Raw genomic sequence first — 22436 nt, forward strand, 5'->3', positions numbered from 1 at the left:
TCGTAGAAATGTGAAAGAAGTGTCCATCTATTTTTTTTTTCATTAATTTTTGCAATACTTTATTTTAAAAACTTTCATCGCTTTCGCTGCTTACATATGGCCTTTATGCAAAGATAAAAATATATTCATATAAATACAGTTGGAAACATTTGAACAGTTGGAAAATTTTGTCTAAAACTTCATGGGCCCGCGGTTACGGGAGGAAGTAAATGCTTGGACTGGATTCGGGTTAGTTTTGGGATACGCGAATCCTCGAATACGTGTCTGCTTAAAAATCAACCTATTTCTACACGATCTTTACACAGTCTTTTTCTCGAAAACAAATTAAAAAATTCGACACAATTGTGGGCTATTTTACACGCGCACTCGGAGCTTACGCTTATATTTTAATTCGTTTTGCTGTTTGTTGTTTTATTTTTAAAAAAATGCTCTAGACTCGTATTAACAGCTGGAACTATTTACACACACGCTTACTCGCTAGAGAGGAGGAATTGATTCGAGTTAAAATTCGTTGGTTTACTTGTGTAAAATTTGCTTGTAAAATACCTATTTAAAAACACGACTTGGGGCTCTACAGTAGGTTAAAAATCTCCTATTTACAGTTTACTTTCATTTCATTTCTTCTAAGTAAAAGGCACTTTCTGGTGAATAGTTCAAAACTTACCCGCTATTCGTTTCGTACTGTAGAAGATTTATCTAATCGAGAAACCTGTACACGATTGTTTACAGTGTTATTTGTAATGGAAGGGCAAAAAACAGGACACTTTAATGTCTGACTATTTACATCTATGTGTGGCATGTCACAGTTGTTTTGCGTCATCACAGCAGGCGCGAATCAACAACCGATGGTTTATGTTGCTTAGCAACCACGGATCAGGCGCCTGGTTGATTCGATCAGCGTAGGAAGAAAGTTTAGTAGGGCTTCCGCTGGCCTCGCTGCTGAGGTGGTCGTGGTAGTGAAACCATATGATGGGATGTGGGAACTCCGGTGGAGACTACATGCGGAGATATCGATGGCGACCGGGTTGCCAGGGGAGAGAGCGAAGGTGAAAAGCTGGGCGACATGGCGGATGATGTGCTGAAACCGGCTGCCGAATCGTGACTGATAGGTGACCGTGGCAGCAGGTACTGGTTGGGAGCTTGACCGTGATGGCTGCTGGTTCCGCGGGCCGAAAACACCGGAACGTTGATGGAACGAGGGGCGACGTTGGTTAGCAGAGGTGGGGGTACGTTTTTCACCGTGTGATGAAGAGAGTTTTTACTCTTAGCACTGGATGTCCCACTGTTGCCGCTATGCACGGACAGTGTGTCATCCTTGAGGCGTGCGATTTCGGAGAAAACATGCGCTAATGGTTGATACTGCGGTCCCCAGTCTAGTAGGTAGTCCCAGTTGTAGCTACCCGTCAGCTCTTCTTCACTATGTACAATCGAGCTGAGGGAACCGTTCATTGAGATGCCCTGCTGACCTCCGACCACCGGAACATCGCTGTAGTTGCCCATCATGACGTGATCGACGGCAGCTCCTATACTGCCGGCGTTGGTTACCGTCTCATCGACGCTACTTGCCCGATCGCTGTTGTTGGTTACGTCGTTCAATTTGGCGTAGATCAGATTGGTCAAGTCCGATTCTCGGTGTTCGTCGTCGAACATGTGCAGAGTATCGATCGGTAGCGTGTGGTGCAACATTGCATCCTTCGAGCTGCCCAGGCCAATGCTTTCTGAACATCTTCTAGACGAATTAGAAGCATTTCCGGTCGTTGCGTTATCCACTATTCCTAACCTTGCCAAGTACTCTTGAGTATTCTGAACCGAAACGTCGGACATTCTACCATCCAACTGTAGTCCATCTCGCTGCATTGGACCTCCCTCGTTAATCATCCGAATCTCTTCGTCTTCGCCATCATCTTCAGCCGATCCTCTCCCACTCGATCCGGACTGTTCCGAACCGGACAATTCCGAAGTTGTAGCGGCTCCCGAATTGGAACTGGCTCCGTAGGGAGGAATCTCATCATACTTTGGTGGGGCAAACTGTCCGGCTCCGCTTGTACCGCTTGAGCTACCTCGAATCGGAATCGTATCGAAGGCACTGGGATCAACGTAATTGTTCGAGTGACCAACCGACTCCGTACTCAGTCCACTTTTGTTCACCTGCTTCTGCTGACGGTTTCTCATGTGCAAAAACAGAAACACCGATGCAGCGCAAATCACCACTAGCAGGATGGAGATGAGCAGTCCCAACGCCCAATTCGCCAAACCATTGCTCGCCGAAACGGACTCCGACTTGCCGTAGTCACCACCCGCTTCTCCGTCCTTCGCATAACCCAGCGAATCAATGGAAATCTCCACCACCGTCATGTTCGTTAGAGAACCTTGTCGTCCCGAGCTTGCAGTAACAACCAAGCTTATATCACGTCCAGCCTCCAGTGACGCCGCAGCATTATCCAACTTTTTCTTAATCAAAATCGCTCCCGTCGTTCGGTTTATCTTAAAGTACGGATGCTGCGTCGTCAGTTGGTACACTATTCTACCGTCTGGACCACGATCGCGATCGGTCGCTGTTACGTGTCCAACAACGTATCCAACCGGCAAGTAGCCCGCATCCGGTGTCTTCAGCAGGAACCTGTACGTCCTCTCGGTGAACTGCGGACTAAATTCATCCCGACTTTCAATCATAACTCTCACTTTCACCGTACGTGACTTGCCTCCAGAATCCGTAGCCCTTAGCGTAAAAGAATATCGATGCTTTTCCTCGTAGTCAAACACGGCATTGGAATTCACCACTCCACTAATCGGATCCACCTTGAACAACTTCCAGCCATCGTCAATGTTCGAATAGCTTCCCGTCAAAGCATTATCGATTGTATAGTTAACATTCCCATACACGCCACGATCCATATCGGTAGCCCGGGCAGTAAAGATACTGATCCCAATCGGTTCGTTCTCCCCCACAAACTCCAGATACTCGGGCACCGGGAACTGAGGCTCGTTATCATTCTCATCGGTCAGATTGATCACGAACGGGTGAACGCTACACTTGGGCTGCACGTGGCTATCACAGGCTCGAATCACCAGATTGTACTGCACAGAGCCGCGATCGTAGTCCAGGTTATTGTTGATGTACATCAGTCCAGTGATCAAATCGATCGAAAACATGCCACCATCGTTGCCGGATATGATCTGATAAACAACCTCGGAGTTCGGTGAGTTTGGCATGTCCGCATCGACGGCGCTGATCTGTGCGATCGAATACTTGATTGGGGCCGATTCACTGATTGACATTTCGTACGGACCTGGTTGAAACTCCGGTGCGTTGTCGTTAGCGTCTTCGACCGTTATGGTTACCCTAATCGCCGAGGTTAGGTTCATACCCTTGTAAACCATACGAGAACCGGGTTCGGTTACGATCAGCCGTAGTTCGTAGTAGTCGTTTGTTTCCCGATCGAGACGTTTCACCAGCAGTAGTGCACCCGATGGGTAGGATATTTCGAACAAGCTTTCCTCGTTGCCGTCGATGATTTCGAACGCGATCCCGGAGGTTACCTCGACCTGATCGACGATCGCTTTCGGAATGAGATTCGTGATGACCGTCCCAGTTGGGGCTGCTTCATTCACTGTCAGCCGGTACTGGTTTTGGATAAAGTGCGGATTGGCCTTGCTCTTGGATTTCATCTCCAATCGGACGGTAGTGGATGAGCTGAGCGTAGGTCGGCCGGAGTCCGTTGCCGTCACGGTCAGGTAGAACGTTCCGCTGTGTGTCCGCTGTACTTGGCTCATGTTGACGAATAGTAAACCGGTGAGTTCATCGATTGCGAAGCCCATCGACGGGGGACTGATCGCGTACCGGATGGCGGCGTTGCTTTCGCTGTCAGCGTCGGTGGCATTTACTGCGATGATGGCGATGTTGCTGCTATGACCGCCCGAGTCGGTGTCATCTGTTGGAGAAAATGGTTGTTAACAATTTTATAAGAATGATACTCTTTGTTGGATAAAATTACCATTCAACATAGCGTGGTAGGTTATTTGCTGGAAAACGGGAGCGTTATCGTTGACGTCAGTGACTCGAACCGTCAAAGTGGTGCGAGCAACGTGAGCCGAATCGGACGCCAGGATTCGCAGCTGGTATTCGTGGCGATCCTCGTAGTCCAGTGGTTTGATCAGAATCACTTTGCCACTGTATCGATCGATGGAGAAGTACGATTTGGCGTCATTATCCGGACTGTCTCCGAAGCTGTACGTTAGCGGTGGGTTTGTATCCACGTCATTGGCGGTGATCGAGGTAAGAACCGTTCCGACGGTGGTAGCTGTAAGTAATATTATAAAAATCATTTAACTTGATTTGATAAGAACTAAACAGATCAACCGAACATTACCTTCACTAACACTGATCACACTGTTCGGTGGAAACGTCGGTTGGTTATCATTCACATCCACAACGTTCACATTGATCGTAGCCGTCCCCGTCATCTGCGGTACTCCTTCATCCGTGGCGATCACCTTCAGCTTGTACTTATCGCGGATTTCCCTATCCAAAACGATGTTCGTTTTGACAATCCCACTGAAAGCCGGCTCGATAATGAACGCATTATCGTGATTACCATCGACTATGTGGTACAGGATATGCGCATTCGAGCCTTGATCGGCATCGAATGCACCAACCTTAATCACGAACGCCCCTTTATTATTACCTTCCCAAACCGAGGCCGAGTACTGCTGCTGAGTGAACCGGGGCGAATTATCATTCTCGTCCTGCAGTTCCACTTTGATCGTACAGTACCCATACAGCAGTGGACTTCCATCGGTTCTAGCCACAGCCACCAGTTCAATCCCATCCGACTTCAACCGACTGAACCGCTCGTAATCCAAGTTGTGTGAGTTTCTAATTTTGATTTCACCCGTAACCGCATCAATCGAGAAAGTTCCATCCTCATTACCCGACCCGAAACTGTAGATGATCTTTTGCCGTCGACCGTCACTTCGGACAGCATTCAAATGAATAACCGTTTGCCCGACGGGGGTATTCTCCACCAAATTAACCCGATACGAGTCGTTGTGGAACCGCAAAGCCGGCAGTTCCTGCTGCAGATCCCCAACACGTAGCTCGATCAATCCAGTAGCCACCTGCGGTGGATTACCCTTATCCCTAGCGGTCACTTCAATATGCAGCAGGCGCCCATTTTCACTGGCCAGCGATTGCACCGCACTCAGCGCTCCGGTGTTCGGATTGATGCGGAACTTCGCGTTGTTCGGGTTGTCATTCAAGCTGTACACAATCTCGCCGTTACTGCCCTGGTCGGCGTCAACTGCCGAGATGTGCAGCAGTGTTTGGCCCGGCTGGATGAGTGCACCGATTTGCTCCTTGAACGGGTACTTGTCGAAGACCGGTTTGTTGTCGTTAACGTCGGCGATGATGACCTGCACGGCCACGCTCTGGAACCGAGCGTTGTAGCGGCCCCCGTCGGTGGCGACGACCATAAAGTTGTACACGCTTTGCCGCTCGCGGTCGAAGTTTCTGTTTGGATGGGAAGAGAGTCAAACGATGAGAGTTAGTTGGGGATTTTTGTCAGTGTAGAGGGCCGCGTGAGAAACGAACGGGCGAATCAAAGTAGGCTGGGGGCATATGGTGAAAATAAATAACGATGTGAGTTATCATGAAAGGTTTGCTAGCATAATTTTAGCATTTTTTCAAGAAACTGTAATGGTGAAAAGGCGAAGAAAGACAAAATAGTGAGTGATGTTATCAAGTGAGAATAAATGTGTTATTCTGGCAAAGAAGTTTCTAACAGTTTGGCTAAAGATTGATGCACGTGGTGGCAGTTTTAAACGGCATAATTCCAATAGTGTTTCGAGTCCAATGGCTCTCTAAATTTTATCGCATACAGTATGCGGATCAATCAGGAAGCAGGTATGTGTGTTATTCATAGTACTAGGCTGCCAAAGTTTGCCTCTTATAATTGTGTGAATAATTGAATTTCTCCGAAGATGAAAATTGGACTACAAACAATTTTATTATAAATAATTTCTAGTTATTTAAATGTGTGTGTTTCAGCATAATGGTTTTCAATGATTTATGAAAAATTTCGAATGTTTTACACTTACTTTTAATTTTAGAAAAAAATAGGTACACAACTTTCATTTAAAGCAAAGTTTCATGGGTGAATGTTCGAAATATTGTCTAATATTCTGTTGAGAAATGACAGCTGAAATATTCTTCGCTAGTGACCCAAAAACTCTGCTACAAATTTTTAATCATATTCTGGATGCAGAATTCTATATTTGAAAAAAGAAAGCTGAAAATTAGCTGCGAAAGGAATTTGGCATGCAGACTTAAGTGATTATATTTCGCTTGCTTTGAGTCAATTTATCATTATTTGATGTACAACTTCAAAGCTTCAAATATATAAAACCATGAAATTTTCTCTTCACTTTAAACTTTAATCACGAAAATGCGGGAATGTAACTACCAACTTTGAAAATAGGTATTCCTATAAAATGTGCTATAGTTTTAAATTTAAAGGTATTCATGCGTAGAAGTGAAAAAACACACAAAAATCTTATATATAAGCATACCCTTTTGAGAAGCTTATCTTGATGAAAAAAGGAGTTTATTGGATAATAAAACGAGACAACAATAATATACTTATAATATATTTTATATTATATAGCGTTGTGGAATTATCGAATCATGCAATTTGAACAGTTGTTGCATAGAACATAATCAGGAAGAAAATTTTTATTGAGCCATGAAAAACTTTTCCATGAAATTAACAGTCACTAAATATCGACTTTGGTCTATGTTTTAATAGTGATTTTTCTCTTTTTTTCGTGATTGTTTTTTCTTATGATGGAAACTTTTCCTGAATCGCGAAGACATGTTGGCAATTTTATATTTTGAATACATATAAAGCAAGCCTAAATTGCGTTGACATCGTCGTCAGTATGCGAATAACAAAGTATCGGTGTTGGTGCACTCTTTTTGCTTTCCTTTTTACGATATATTTCTTTTAATTAGTGTACACCACAACACGCGGTTCTCAATGTGCACAACTCGGCATCTGAAGTTATTCGTCTCTGTTACACAGAGCGATAAGATCTTGTTATATTCGTAATCATATGTCTCATGAATGAGATTTTTGTTAGAAAAAGAAAGAAAATGACAATGTATGCTCTCCTACTCTTGCTCAACTTAACCGCTGCCGAAGTAGTCCCTTTCCCCACACTCTCCTTCTCATGGGGCTCTGCACACTTCTCACAGCCTAGCGGCAAGGAATCGGATGGGTCGCAGGTTGTGGATAGCGAAACGGCCTCCAGATATGGAGGTTAGGTGCGAATATAATGAATAAGTACCCCCGAACAATCAGCAGGAATTAGTTAGAGCCGGGGGATGCGTAGTGGGCTTTATACAATCTCCCCTAACGACTCTAGCCCACAAACCCGGAGCGCCTCCAGGAGGCTTCTCCTGGAGAAGCGGTCCAAACGGCGTCTGTTCTCCAGAGGAGCGGTTGAGGTAAGACTAGCTATCGCCACCCTAGTAAGGTGACATGGCAAGAAAATGGATCGGAACAAGACAACGACCTAGGCGCCGAATAGCCGAAAAGCAATGGAACGTGCCCTAGGTTTCCAAGCAAGCTTATGCGAGCACTTAGTGCATTCTGCCCCAATATTAATTTTGATCTTTTTTAGGTAAAAGTTTACGAAAGTTAGTGAAATAAATTGAAATACTCATAGTATTATAAATTCCAAAAGTGTAAAGGTTAGGAAAACCGCAGTTTTTGTATTATTTACAAGTCTGTTAACCCTGAAAAGATAATCCTATTTTGATATGCGTAAATGGATAATCATGCGCAGGCTTCGAAATGGTCACGGTAGAACCACTTTTCACTGCGATAATCGTCTTCTTCTTCCTCTGACGCTACCAAGGCTCGCTGTCTGAATACATTCCTAAACAAACATGTCAAATGAGTATCGCCATCACGACGTTATTTTCCTCAAACGTATTTTGACATTTTTTCTAGAAATGAGAATCACGCACGTTGAGTGCGTGTTTTCTGGAAATTATTTAAATCATTGATCTTGTAATAATATTTCTCAACATAAATTAACGAAGTAGACAGAAATAGGCCGAAATAACGTCGCTAAACGATTGACAGTGTGCATCTCTTTGATACGCGAGTGTCGTTTGACTATCCTTTTCTTTCTGTGAGCTAAGCGGCGATGGTTTGGTTATTTTACATTTACGAGCGAAAGCCGACTGCGACGCACGCTAAGGAAGCGAGATCAAATGAAAATGGTGACCGTTTACAAGCCTGATCATGCGTCAAATTGACTTCCGACTGTTAAGTGACTGAAAATGCAACTTTTTCTTTATAAATTATCGATGAATGATCATTACTGTGAAAAAACATCGATAAATAACAAAAACTAGAATTTAGGTTTTAATATTTCTTTAATGATAAAGGAAAAACGAGAAAAAACTGACGCAATGTTAGACGAAAAGAGCGCAACATTGCTGGAAGCGAGGATTCAAATTGACGCAGACTATCTTTCCAGGGTTGAGCAAAAAATTCATGACAGTGCAACAGTCAATTGCGCAGTTGTTTTTAGTATTTTAGTCATTATGGCACACTTTTTGATATGAAAACTGTAGAAAAGCTGGATTATGAGAAAAGCAAAGAAATTCGTCATAAAAAGCCACATGTGTGAGTATTTTTGGGAATTATTAGCATGGGTCATCTTCCCGAATAAAGTAAGATAACAGCCCTCAGGGCATCTGAATAACAAATCATGGCATTTTTGGATTCATTTTGTTGTTCTCTGTTATCTAAATATAGAATATCATGTTATGGGATTTGGCTTACTTGATAACAGTGGCGGTATGTATGCGCTCAAAACTGTCGACTGTCTATCAGTCACGATAGAGCCGACCCCTCCAGGTCAACATCAAGCAGCTACGGAACCCGCAAGCTGCCGAAGTCTACGCGCAACAGCTTAAAGCGGCACTTCCCACGGTAGAGGAGATGGCTGGATTATGCTCCGCACGGCCATCAGGGAATCCGCGACTACGACCCTAGCAACAGAGTAACCGAGTGGTAGAAACGACTGGTATGATGGGAAATGCGAGGCAGCGGTGACAGAGAAAAGCCGGACCTGGGTAAAATTTCTGTGGGTAAGGACTAGAGAATACCTGGTCAAGTATTGACGGGCATAGAACGACATGACCACGATCCTGAAACGTAAAAAGCCCTAGCCGGAAGATCATTACCGTAGAGAGCTAAAAGAGCTATTCACTGCTAATGATACATGACAGTTCTACGAAAAGATTAACCAATCCTGTGAAAGTTATGTGCCGCGAGCCGACTTTTGCAAGGATGTGGAAGGTAATCTCATCACGAACGATAGTGAATGAATGTATGGCGATGCAACGAACAGAAGCGGAACTGGAACGGACCTGGGAGTGCCAGCAGTAGATGACCGGGTATCAGCCCCGACCTCCACGAAATTCAGCGGGAGATTGGGAGGCTGAAGAATAACAAACCCACCAGCAAAGATGGCCTGCCGGATGAGTTCTACGAATATGGTAATAAAACACTTGCCGCAAGAGTGAATGGAGGGAGTCATATGCCCATAGAATGGCGACAAGGTGGAGTGCTTCAACTATCGTGGCTTTACGCTCATCAACGCTGCCTTTAAAATACTCTCCCAAGTTCTATTCCAGCGTCTAACACCTTCAACCAGGAGGTTCGTGGGACAGTACCAGGCGGGTTTCATGAGAGCCCGCGCAATCACAGACACGATATTCTCACTCCGAAAGATTTTGCAAAAATGTCTTGAGTACAACGTGTCCACGCATCACATTTTTATCGACTTCAAGGCAGCCTATGATACAGTTGATCGAGAACAGCTATGACAGATCATGCACGAGAACGAGTATATTTTCCCGGATAAACTGACACGGCCGATCAAGTCTACCATGAATCGTATAATGTGTTACGTGCGTGTTTCAGGGTTACTCTCGAGTCTCTTCGAGTCATGCCGAGGTGTTTTACGAAGAGCGGGCATCGACACGAGTGGTACGATTTTCACGAAGCGAGTTCAGCTTGAAGGTTTCGCTGATGAATTCGACATCATAGCACAGAACTTTGCAACGGTGGGGGAAGTCTACAACAGATAAGAAGCGGGAGATAAGTGTATTGGACTGCTGATTAATGCGTCAAAAACAAAGTACATGGAGGGCAAAGGCTCCATAGAAAACAATGTTAGCTTCCCACCCCTTATCATCATAGACGTCGATGAGCTTGAGGTGGTAGACGAGTTCATGTACTTAGGATCGCTGGTGACCGCTGACAACAACACCAAGCAGATCTAGAGACGCATTCAAGCGGGAAATCGTGCTACTTTGCACTTGCATTTGTCCAGCCCATTGCAATCTGTTAACTTTAAGCAGATGTGCCATTGCACAATGGTCCAGAAACTAAATTTAGGAGGAAATTTGGGTCTAGAGCTCTATAGCAATGTTTCAGAGAAAAACTTTCTTCTACAAAGTTGTTACATATGATAATGCGCTTATTAAAAAATTATCAAAAATCAGGGTGACCAAAATTTTCGAAGCAATCAACCATCTAACTTTTTTATCTTTGAAGATAGAAGAAAAACTTGTTCTACAATGTTATAGCTCCAATAATTTTAAGTAACTTTGTAAAAAAAGTTTTTTTTCTATCTTTGAAAACAACCGATTTATATTGAAAAAACACATTTTGCGCTCTAACTTCTTTATTTCAAGTTTCACCTTTAAACTGCCTTCAAACGACTTTTAAAGCTTTTTAAGAGAAGCAATTTGCAATTCTGATATCGTAAATATCTCTATTCTACTCAAAGTTATTGATGTTTTTCATCAAAATACATGCGTTTTTCATTTGTATGTCATTCAATTCGGGGCAAACATAAAAAATATCTCTTGGTCTCATTTTGAAGGGCATACCTGACTCTATAAATGGAGGAACTTTCGGAGATATGTTATTTTTTAAATTTGAGTAAATTCAATTTAAAAACAAGACGAAAATTTCAATAATTTTATACATTATGCATATAAAAGCACCCAGATTTATGTTTTGGTATTTTTTCTTATAACTAGACGTAATCACCTTTAATTTGATCCAAAAAGATCGAAAATCGATCAACTGGTTCAAAAGTTATGAATTTTTTAAATAAAATACATCGAATATAGCCGTTTTTTATGGTCACCCTATTTCGGAGCTGGTCCCCTTAACAACCCAACGAAACAATACGGGTTTTATTATTTTCAGCATAGATGCATCCCTGCGATTTTGAGCACAATTGAAGCACTTTGCGTGGCCAACTTCGAAATAGGGTGACCATAAAAAATGACTGTGTTCGATGTATTTAATTTTAAAAAAATTCATAACTTTTGAACCAGTTGATCGATTTTCGATCTTTTTGGGTCAAATTAAAGGTTATTACGTCTTGTTATAAGAAAAAATACCAAAACATAAATCTGGGTGCTTAGAGATATTGGCGATTTCAGAATTTCAAATTGCTTCTCTTAAAAAGCTTTAAAAGTCGTTTGAAGGCAGTTTAAAGGTGAAACTTGAAATAAAGAAGTTATAGCGCAAAATGTGTTTTTTCAATATAAATCGGTTGTATTCAAAGATAGAAAAAAACTTTTTTTTACAACGTTACTTAAAATTATCGGAGCTATAACATTGTAGAACAAGTTTTTCTTCTATCTTCAAAGATAAAAAAGTTAGATGGTTGATTGCTTCGAAAATTTTGGTCACCCTAATTTTTGATAATTTTTCAATAAGCGCATTATCATATGTAACAACTTTGTAGAAGAAAGTTTTTCTCTAAAACATTGCTATAGAGCTCTAGACCCAAATTTCCTCCCAAATTTGGTTTCTGGACCATTGTGCATTGGCCCGATACGTCTCAAGGATGCCGGATGACAACCCGTTTGAAACGATTTTTTCAGTAACCCCTCCGGCACCAGAAACAGAGGAGCACATCATGCACGATGGCTTGATCAGATCGAAAGTGATAAGACGCATAAGGGATAAGGGAGCATGGCGTCATACAGCCCAGAGCCGAGTGGAATGGAGACAACTTCTTGATACAGCACGAGCCACCCCGAGCACTAGTCTGCTAGGCGGCCTCATTGAGGGGTATTTGGTCATTTTTAGGTGTTTCGTAGAAACCGGAAGTCGTCATCTAGGATTTCAAAAAGTTATGTGAAGGCGATTTCTGGGTCCTGAGCGTCATTCTAGTTCCGGGAATACCCATGTTGGGTGATAGTCAAGCATTTTGGACAGTTTCCCAGGAACCGGAAGCTATCATCTTGAATTTGAAAATGGCGTTAGGAATCGATTTTAGGCTCCTGTCCATCATCCCGATCATTTTGGACTGTTTTGTGGAAAAATTGGTTGAAATATATGTTGTGGGAGACCACCCCCCTCCCTTCCAGAGTATGAAGGAGTGTCAAACCACATTTGAAACATTTCTTACCACGAAAAACCTCCACATGAAAAATTCCATTTGCTTGATCAATTCCCGAGTTTTGCAGACATTTGTGTTCTATTTGTGTAAGAGCCCTCCCTTCCAGAAAAAGGAGGGATGTCAAACCATCATGAAAATATTTCTTGCTCCCAAGACCACCACTTGCCAAATTTGTTTTTATTTGCTTGATTAATTCTCGAGTTGTGCTGAAATGTGTGTTTCATTTGTATGGAACTCCTCTCTTCCAGAAAAGAAAGGAGTGTCAACCATCATAAATATATATAGCTTCTAAAAACTCGCACAGGCCAAAGTTGGTTTTATTTAATTAATAAAATAACTATTCACCTGAACAACGCATTCAGTCGAGTAACTTCGTATCATTTTTGTGATGTAAAAAGGAAAACTGAAATTTGGCATTTTAGCTAATGCCTTTTTTATGTCTAGGACAAGCTTCGGAAAAGTACTGCGGTGTGACACTATACTGACGACTGCGCTTTCTTTTTTTACTATAACAGCCTCATGAATAAGCTATTCAAGAGCAGCCTCTTCAGAAAGAAATTTTTGAGTTATGATCTGATCCTACTTCTGTCACTACGTTCGAGTTGAAATTTTGAACACTCTCGAACTGCTTAGCAAGTTTTAAAGTTTTTTTGTTCATTCGTAAGAAACATGCGGACTGAAAAGTTTCAAACATTGAGAATTAAACTCTTCAAATCATCAAATGCCCATTCAATGTTAGCACTGTTTTAAAAAAATTAAGGTAATTCGAGTTTTTTTTTTTTTTGATCGTGGATCGTTATCTGCCCCAATAAGTGTTGTGATATTTCAATAGAATATAGAACTAGTGTAGTTTAAAACAGTTTCAAAGGATATGGGACAAGTTGTACGAAGATGATAAGAATCAAGATGTAGAGTTGGTAAATCATTGCTTGAATGACTTTGATTTGTTAGGTATCGAATAAATTATAATTGGATTCGCATTAGAAAAAAACATGTAGGACATTTTGGAAATGAATCAGAATAAAATCCAGCCGAGTACAGTATTTTTCCATAACAATTACTTCAAGCATTATTCCGAGATCGATGTTTAGCATAAAAATCATCAATGAATATGAATTTAGATTTATTTTTCATGAGTTTTTAAAAATCTCCCTTGAAATGATTTTTTCGCTCACCAGCTATAAATAAGATGCTAATATCTGTTTTCAATTCCCAAGTATTCAATGACTTTCGTTTCAAAATTCATACTCTCTGGCTTTTGAAGAGCGAACATTTTAGTTTAACCCATTCCCGGCGGAGAGAAATCAAGTTTTACCTCGAAAAATGACCTCAAAACTTTCATTTCTCAGTAAGTACATGTACAATAGATACAAACTGGTTTGCGTATTGTAGATCGATTTGTACTCTAACCGTCTCATTGTTTTATTGTTCAAAATGTTAATTATAATTGTTAGGCTGTAATCCAAGTTTATAAGTCAGGTGATGCCATACGAAATGGGTTAAGAAATTGACAGCATTATTCAAAGTCATTGTACAGCCTCGTACATCGAGTTACAGTTCAGTAAAGCGTTGACTGCAGCATTGTTGTAGGTAGTCCATCTTCTCAGGAGTGGGACTACCCAAATGACTGACTGACTTTTCCGCACCAAATACGAAAGGCTTATCGCTATTTGATTTCGATATATTACTTGGAAGGACACTTGCATATGATCAGCATGGTGATACCTGCATACGATTAATTGTCTTTTAACTGCCCATAGTATTGACAATAAGCAATAAAGTTTAAATGGTTATTTTTTAGCTTTCTCCATAATAAGTTTTCTCTTAATGGAAAGTTTTCCTGAATTGGGAAGACTTAGATTAAAAACCTTTAAAATGTTTTTTTTTCTATAATAGAAATTTTCCTTTGTGCAAGATAAAAATTAAAAAAAATTCAATTTTTTTTGTAAAAGAATTTTAAACATGAAAAATCAACGTGATAAATTTTATGGATTCATAAAAAATTTTGTAAATTCCATAGTTTTTATAGAATTTATGGATGACTCTTTCAGAACCTCATCAATCAAAGCTCCAGCTATCAATATTGAGTCTCAATAACTTACCCAGCAGTGGTAATAACACCGGTTTTACTATCGATATCGAACAGCCACTCGGTGACATTGGCCAATGAATAGACAATCCTCGCATTAATTCCAATATCCGCATCGACGGCCTTCACCGTCAGCACCGTCGTCCCGATTTGTGCATCTTCATCGATCGTGGCAATGTACTTCTGCAGTTCAAACTTCGGATCGTTATCGTTTTCATCCTCCACGCGAATGGTGATGTTGCAGTGCCCTTGGTGAGACGTTGGCGATCCTCGATCCTGGGCAGTAATCTGCAGCACGTACCGTGCGTGGATTTCACGATCCAGAGGACGCGCCGTTAAAGCTCCCGTGTTCATGTCGATACTAAACTTATTGCCAATGTTTCCGCCTGAAATAAATTTTGCCCCATGATTGTTTGTCTCATTCGAAAAATAATTACATTAACTTACCGGAAATACTGTAGGTTATTTCCCCATTCAAACCCTCATCAGCATCGCTGGCCACCACGGTGTGAATCACCGACAGTTCATTATTTTCCGGCACCGCCAGTGGATAACACGAACCCGGGAAGAACTCAGGCGCGTGATCGTTTACGTCGGTGATCCGAACGACCAACGTTGCCACATCGAACTGACTCAGATCTTTGGAAGTTTTCGAAGCAGCACTCTTGAATCGGTTCTGTTCCGTAACGTAGATCGGAATCGTATAGAGATCCTTCGATTCCCGGTCAAACAATCCCCGGGTGGTAACAATTCCCCGTATCGAATCGACCGTGAAGTGATCCTCTCCGGTTCCCTTCGGGATTTCGTACGTCAGATTAGCATTTCCGTTGTCGTTATAGGATTTGGCGGAAACGCGAACCACGAAGCTTCCCGTTGGTACGTTTTCGGTTATGTTTACATGGTAAACCGATTCCAGAAACCGCGGGGGGTTGTTGGTGGTATTTTGGATCACAATTTGAATGGTAATTTTAGCTTCCTTTGATCGTGGCATACCTTGATCGTATGCAGCGATCACCAAATTGTATCGGCCAGTAACGGAGTTCTTCAAGTGGTCAGCGATGAAGTTACTACTGAAGGCTTTAGCAACACGAATAAAGCCGGTATCGGCATCGATCGTAAATCGTTCGTCATCATTGCCGCTAACGATTTTGTAAATTAGTCGTCCATTTTCGCCGCTGTCGCGATCGGTGGCAACCACATGAGAGACGATCTGATTCACCTCCAGGGAGTCACTGATGTAAACAGTTGAATCCTGTGCCTGCGGCACCACGAAAGCTGGTGAATTGTCATTTACGTCGGTAACCATAATCCTGGCTGTTGCTGAGGTGGTCATCCTCTCGGTTACGTTGGAGGATTGATCGGTAGCTTGAACGATCAGCAGGAACTCCTTGGTTTCTTCATAATCAAGCGGCGCCAAAAGGGTCAGTGAACCGGTCAGTGAGTCGATCGAAAAGAACTCCTTCTGTGAGACTGAAGATTTGGAAAGGTTGTACTTCAGCTCGGCGTTCGTACCAGAGTCAGCATCCGTGGCGGTAAAGTTAAACACAATCGAACCCACAGTACTATCCTCCGAGATGTAGACGTTGATCGGATCGCTTGGCCATTTTGGTGGGTTGTCGTTCACATCGGCAATTTCGATCTTCACGGTTACGGCCGAACTTTGCGGGTTGTTACTTGCGCTAGTGTCCAACGCACGAATCTCCATTCGATACTCGTTTTGCTGTTCTCGATCGAGTGATCGTGCTACTACTAACTTTCCGGAGTTGCGATCGATGTCGAAGGCACCTTCCGTGATGTCGTTTGTCAGTGGCGTGAGGGTGTAGGTTATGTGAAGATCGTTTGAACCCGCGATCAAGTTCTCCGAATCCGACTGCTCACTACCACTGATCGATCCGATGACGTGACCTACACCGACGTCCTCACGAAGCTGTGAAAAAGAGTCGAAATTCAGTAATAGTACTTTGATTACATCATAACATCTAATCACTCACCCTAAACACCAAACTGGAGCTCGTAAACGTTGGTCGATTATCGTTAAGATCTAGTACTTCGATCCTCAGCAGTCGCACAGTTTGCCTGGGGGGTTTACCACTATCAGTCGCAGCTACCGCCAGGCGGTAGATCGTCTTCTCCTCATGATCAAGTGAAGCCTTCGTCCGAATCACGCCGGTTAGTGGATCAATCGAGAACATTCCATGCCCATCGGAATCTCGCCCTTTCAAAATCGAGTAGGTAATCGACGCATTCAAGCCGTAATCACGATCAATGGCCCGTACTCGAACGACTTCAGTTCCGATGGGTTGTTCTTCACGTACACTAACGACGTCCTCCTGAGGATCGACGATTTCCGGGGAATTGTCGTTGACGTCAAGAATTTTAATCCTTATTGAGACCCGTGAGCTACGGTAGGGCGTTCCCTGGTCACGTGCTTCCACCACGAGGTCGTAGCTGGATTTTGTTTCCCGATCGAGAGTATCCCTTGTGGTGATTTCCCCTATAAAATTAGATCCAATTAGTGACCTTGAGAATCATTATTACAATTTTCAGATTGCTTACCTGATACCGGATTAATCTGAAAGCTGGTATTGCTTGGGATTAGACTGTATCGAACGACGGCGTTGATACCAGCATCGGCATCACTCGCCGTCACCAATCCAATAACCGAACCTCGTCGCATGTTTTCTTCGATCTCGAATTCGTACAGCTGTTTCGCGAAAACCGGACTGTTATCGTTGGCATCCAGTACGGTGACGATTACGTGGCTCGTTGCCGTCAGTGTTGGAACTCCGTTATCACTGACGATCACCGTGATGTTGTACCGTTCATGCAGCTCTCGATCGAGTTTCGTACGTAGATAGATCCATCCACTGTTCGGGAATATACCGAAGATCTGAGGAATGCTGCTGTCCTGTGCTCTCGTGTTTGATTTCCCTGAACGAGGTCTGTTGTCGTCTCCTAGGATACGATAGGTAAGCCGAGCATTGTTTCCTGTATCGGCATCTACTGCGCCGACTTGCAGGATCTGAAGAGAAAAAATCGAAAAGTTAGATTATCTTCTAAGAAATACTTTGATAAATCAAACCTGTGAATTGCTGGGTGTCGACTCCAGCACCTTAATCAAGTACTCGTGCTTCTCGAAAACCGGTGCGTTATCGTTGACATCCTGAACTTCAACTAAAATCGTCAAATTCGTCGACAGCGAAGGAATGCCGGAATCGGAGGCCGTCACAATCAACGTATGCCGCTGGATAGTTTCGTAGTCCAATGGTCGAGCTAGACTTAGATGACCACTGCGACTGTCGATGCTGAAGAGTGTACCCGTTGTTGGACCATTGTTGCTCAGCCGGTACGTGATAACGCCGCTCATTCCGGAGTCCTTGTCATGGGCATTAGCGGCGTACAGCGGAGAACCGATCTCGACATTTTCCGGAACAGAAATGCGAACCGTGCTGGATTCAAACTCTGGTGGATTATCGTTTACGTCCTCGATATCGATGTTGACCTGGGTATGTCCATAAGCAGGAGGATCCCCGCTGGTTGCTTGAATATTCAGCAGAACTTGTGGTTTTGTTTCGTGATCGAGAGTACTGGCAACGCGAATGTTTCCGGAAACGGGATCGATCGCGAAGTAACCATCCGGATCGCCGGAGTAGATGAAGTATCGAATGGAACCGCGACTTCCTGAAATGTTAGTGAGTTTTGATTGAATGTATTCTATGAAGTGATATGGAGGGCGATACGAACCTGAGTTACTGCTGGTGGCAGAAACTGTACCCACAACCGTGTTCTTTTTAACATCTTCCTTGACGTAGTATGTGTATCGTGGCTTATCGAAGATCGGCGGACGCTGTGTGGCGTCGATTACGCTGATGAACACCTCGGCATCGTGCGTTGATCGCAGTCCACCTCCATCGCTGGCGGAGATGTTCAACCTGTGGTATGGTTGACTGCGGCTCGAAAGCATATTTGGTCTAGCGACGAAGATCTCCCCGGTCAGGCGATCCATCCGAAAGATGCCGGCCTCGTTGCCGGCCACTATCCGGTAGCTAATGGTTCCGAAACTTCCGCTATCGGAGTCGGTTGCCACCACGACTACCACCGGTGTGGACAGCAGCGAATTGGTCGGCATGGACTCCCGCAGTGATACGTTGTATTCCCGTGGGTAGAACGTTGGCCGGTTGTCGTTTACATCGGTCAGTTGGATTTTGACCATCGCTGTTGTGCTGAGACCACCTGATGAATGTAGATAGTACAAAGGAAAGTTTAGTATAGATTGTACTACGAACCAGATCAGGTTTAGATTCAGTTATAATACATATTTAAGCACTCAAATCGAAGTAGGCTGGACGATGTGAACTGTTTGCTGTTATTCATATTCATACATATAAAAGTATTCTGTAAATTTTGAAGACATAAGACGAAGCAAACATTTGGTGAACTTCTCGTAGCATTTATTCGCACAATATTTTTGTTTGGGCAAATATTTGCTTAAAAATCAGTTTGCTTGAATGGCAGCAAAACCTCTTTCCTAAATTTTGTGGAAAATATATTTGTTATGCTATTACACGATGCAAATTATTTTCAGAAAATCAACTCCCTAGCAAATATAGTAATTTTAGTTTTCATTTGCATGTTTTGTGTGTCACTCGAGAATTTTAATTTAATTTAATTTCGTTTTGGTTAATGTACGGTACTGTGCTGACAGTTCATGACACTTGATCTTTATTTTTTTTTCAATGTTAGGGTTCTGCATTCGTCCCCATGCAAAAGTTCGGCTTAATGTGACTTCGGAATCTGTATCTTCAAAGTGGTCAAAGTTTCACATATATGATTGACGAAAAATGCCGATATGAAATTATCGAAACCCCGAAACCGGAGCGATACAATTTGCTTTCCAAAATTTTCCGCCTGTCCTTCTATAGACTTTTTTTCTTGTCGTCGAAAACTTTATCGATATTTTTTTTTTTATTGCCTACTCATTGCGCTGCCATGCGGTGGCCGTTGTTTCTCCCATGGAAAATAAGGTGTCAGTATCAGTATCAGTATATAATTCTGGCGAAGGAATGTCGGTAAAATATACTATTTAGACTACACAATAGAAGGTTCCATCAAATGTCTGTATGTGCAAATGGAATTTCGTGACTGTAGCTTTGGGGAAGAGACTGCTATCTTATTGGGCTGGACTTTTGCATGGGCACTTTTTTCGAGAGGACAAAACTATTGAGACCTACTGCTAAACTCAGGGGTTAATTCAAACAGCATGTGGGTTGCACGGTGAGCGGTACGGCTAATGACAGCAGGGAAACACTTCTTCTCCTGAGTTTTTCACTCCTGTTCTCTCTCTGCAATATTCTTGTACACATTTCTCTACTGAAACGGAAACCGGATTGAGAGTAAGTGATGTGAGCGCGCAAAACTATCATTTTTTTATGCCATTCTGTAACATGAAAGTAAGTGATTTAGGTTACTCCCTATCTATTAAGCTGTCTCTCTCTTCAATACTCTCAAAGTTCGTATTTTATCAAACTCTAAATACTTCATGTGGAATGATCCACTGATACCCATTTGCTGAACTTCGCTTATACAATATAAAATTTCAGTATGAACAAAATAAAAGTCAAGCAAATATTCGCTTAGTAGTGGATTCACTAGCAAAGAACGAGCAAATAATTGAAGCAAACATTTCGATATTGCACGTGCAAACAAATATTGACCATCATTTCACGCAAATATTTTCTTCGTGTAGCGTCCGCTCAAGCGAGGAAACCGTTTAAAACTCAATCAAACAGAAATTAGAATAAGATCAATCGATTTTTTATTTGTTTTCAATTGTTAAAGAGAAGTACCTAAATAAGAAGTTTCATGATAAATTTAGTATTTTTTGCTGCGCATACCAATGCGTTATTATTGATGTAAGTTTAATTTTATAAGGCAACCAAATTACCAGAATTTCTAGCAGGAATTGACTTCATAGTATTTTTTCTAAAGATTTTAGAAACATTGTAAATAACATTGTAATAAAAGATACACTGGGGTCATTTGTACGCGGTGGGTTGTACGCGTAATTTAAAAAAATCGCGTAAAAAACTCCATTCAATAAAAAGATCCAATTAAAAATAATAGCACGTGAGTAGATATAAACTTGAAAAATGATATAAAAATGGTAACAAAACACACAAAATGAGTTTTAGTGCTTCTAAAATGAAAATTCATTGAAGAACAAGACAATACCTTTTTATAATAATTTTGCCATATTTTTAAGCCTTCGTTCCTTAATCGGAAGTTAATCGCAACGACCCTGACCTGTATCGTTATACAATTATTAATGTATTTTTGTTCTTTTTTCCCGAATCAAATGGCATTGTCTATTATTTGATAAAAACAGCAAATCTATTAAAAATATGCATTGTTTAGATTAATAGAACAGAAAATCTTATTGTCATGAACCATACGATTGATTTTTTACTTTATTAGATTTACTTATACAAAACATATTTGAAACCGCGTAAAAATAATCTTCCAAATCGCATTAAAATTATCCGCATTGTTTCAAAAAATCGCGTCAAAATAATCCGCGTTATTGTAAAAAATCGCGTAAAAAAAGTCGCGTATAAAAAACCGCATAAATATTACCCGCTTAAAAAAAAGACCCCAGTGTACATTGAAACCCTAAAATAACGATATCGATTTCTAAAATAACGATATCGATTTCAGATCCTTTGAATTGTTATCTATTCTGTGCTTCCACGCGGGTTTTTGTTTTTGGATTTAGATTGGATTTCTATTCAATTTGGTTGAATTTGAATTTAATTCGGACCGGGTCTGGGTTAGATTAGGATTAGATAAAGATTTGATTTGAATTGGGTTTAGATTGGACTGGATTCGAATTGGATTTGGATTGGATTCGGATTAGATTTGGATTAGATTTAGATTGGATTCGGCTTGGAATTGGATTGGATTTGGATTTTGATTGGATTTGAATTTGGATTGGATTTGGATTGGATTTGAGTAGAATTTGGATTGGATTTGGGAAGAATTTGGACTGGATTCGGATTGGATTTGAATTGGATTGGATTGAAATTGGATTGGATTTGGGTTGGATATTGATTGAATTTGGATTGGATTTGGGTTGGATTTGAATATTAACCCTCTCCCGCTCACAAGGTTTATCATTAAAATTTAAAGCTTCACGAGAAAATTCAAGCTGAACACTTTATAGACTAACTAAAATTACTGTCAACTGTAGTATTTTGAAGAAAATGCCCAGTGATGCTATGAGGCAGCATATAAGAGTTTATGGAACAATCGTAAGCACAACAAACTATTTTATGTCATGATATGATGATTATAATTCTTGGTGCTCTAGAGTCACCATGAGCGGGAAAGGGTTAATTGGATTCGAATTTGGATTGGATTTGGGTAGAATTTGGATTGGACTTGGTTTTGATTTGGATTGAATTTGGATTGGAATTGGGTAGGATTCGGATTCGATTTGGATTTTGATTGGATTTGAATTTGGATTGTATTTGAATTAGATTTGGGTAGAATTTGGATTGGATTTGGGTTGAACTTGGTTTTGGTTTGGATTTGGATTAGATATGCATTAAATTTAGATTGGATTTGGATTTTGATTGGATTTGAAATTGGATTGGATTTTAATTGGATATGGGTAAGATTTGGATTGGATTTAGGTTGGATTCGGATAGGATTTGAATTAGATTGGATTGGAATTGGATTGAATTTGGGTTGGATTTTTATTGGATTTGGGTTGGATTTGGATTAGATATGCATTGAATTTAGATTGGATTTGGATTTTGATTGGATTCGAATTTGGATCGGA

The 22436-nt window shown here is 41.6% G+C and overlaps 1 protein-coding gene across 1 annotated transcript in view; it reads right to left on the minus strand.

Annotated features, from left to right (window-relative positions):
• Nucleotides 1–39: 39 nt before the first annotated feature.
• Nucleotides 40–22436, minus strand: part of LOC129731069 (protein dachsous) — a 254490-nt gene continuing 232093 nt past the window's right edge. Inside the window, exons 4-12 of the mRNA XM_055690810.1 lie at nucleotides 18341–18829; nucleotides 17679–18277; nucleotides 17153–17618; nucleotides 16588–17090; nucleotides 15044–16523; nucleotides 14610–14982; nucleotides 4371–5509; nucleotides 3996–4301; nucleotides 40–3932 (exon numbers count right to left, since the gene is read on the minus strand). Coding sequence (XP_055546785.1) covers nucleotides 913–3932; nucleotides 3996–4301; nucleotides 4371–5509; nucleotides 14610–14982; nucleotides 15044–16523; nucleotides 16588–17090; nucleotides 17153–17618; nucleotides 17679–18277; nucleotides 18341–18829 — 8375 coding nt within the window. The 3' untranslated portion in view covers nucleotides 40–912. The remainder of the gene's footprint in view (nucleotides 3933–3995; nucleotides 4302–4370; nucleotides 5510–14609; nucleotides 14983–15043; nucleotides 16524–16587; nucleotides 17091–17152; nucleotides 17619–17678; nucleotides 18278–18340; nucleotides 18830–22436) is intronic.

This window comes from Wyeomyia smithii, chromosome 3, assembly GCF_029784165.1.
Source record: "Wyeomyia smithii strain HCP4-BCI-WySm-NY-G18 chromosome 3, ASM2978416v1, whole genome shotgun sequence".
Lineage (NCBI taxonomy): Eukaryota > Metazoa > Arthropoda > Insecta > Diptera > Culicidae > Wyeomyia > Wyeomyia smithii.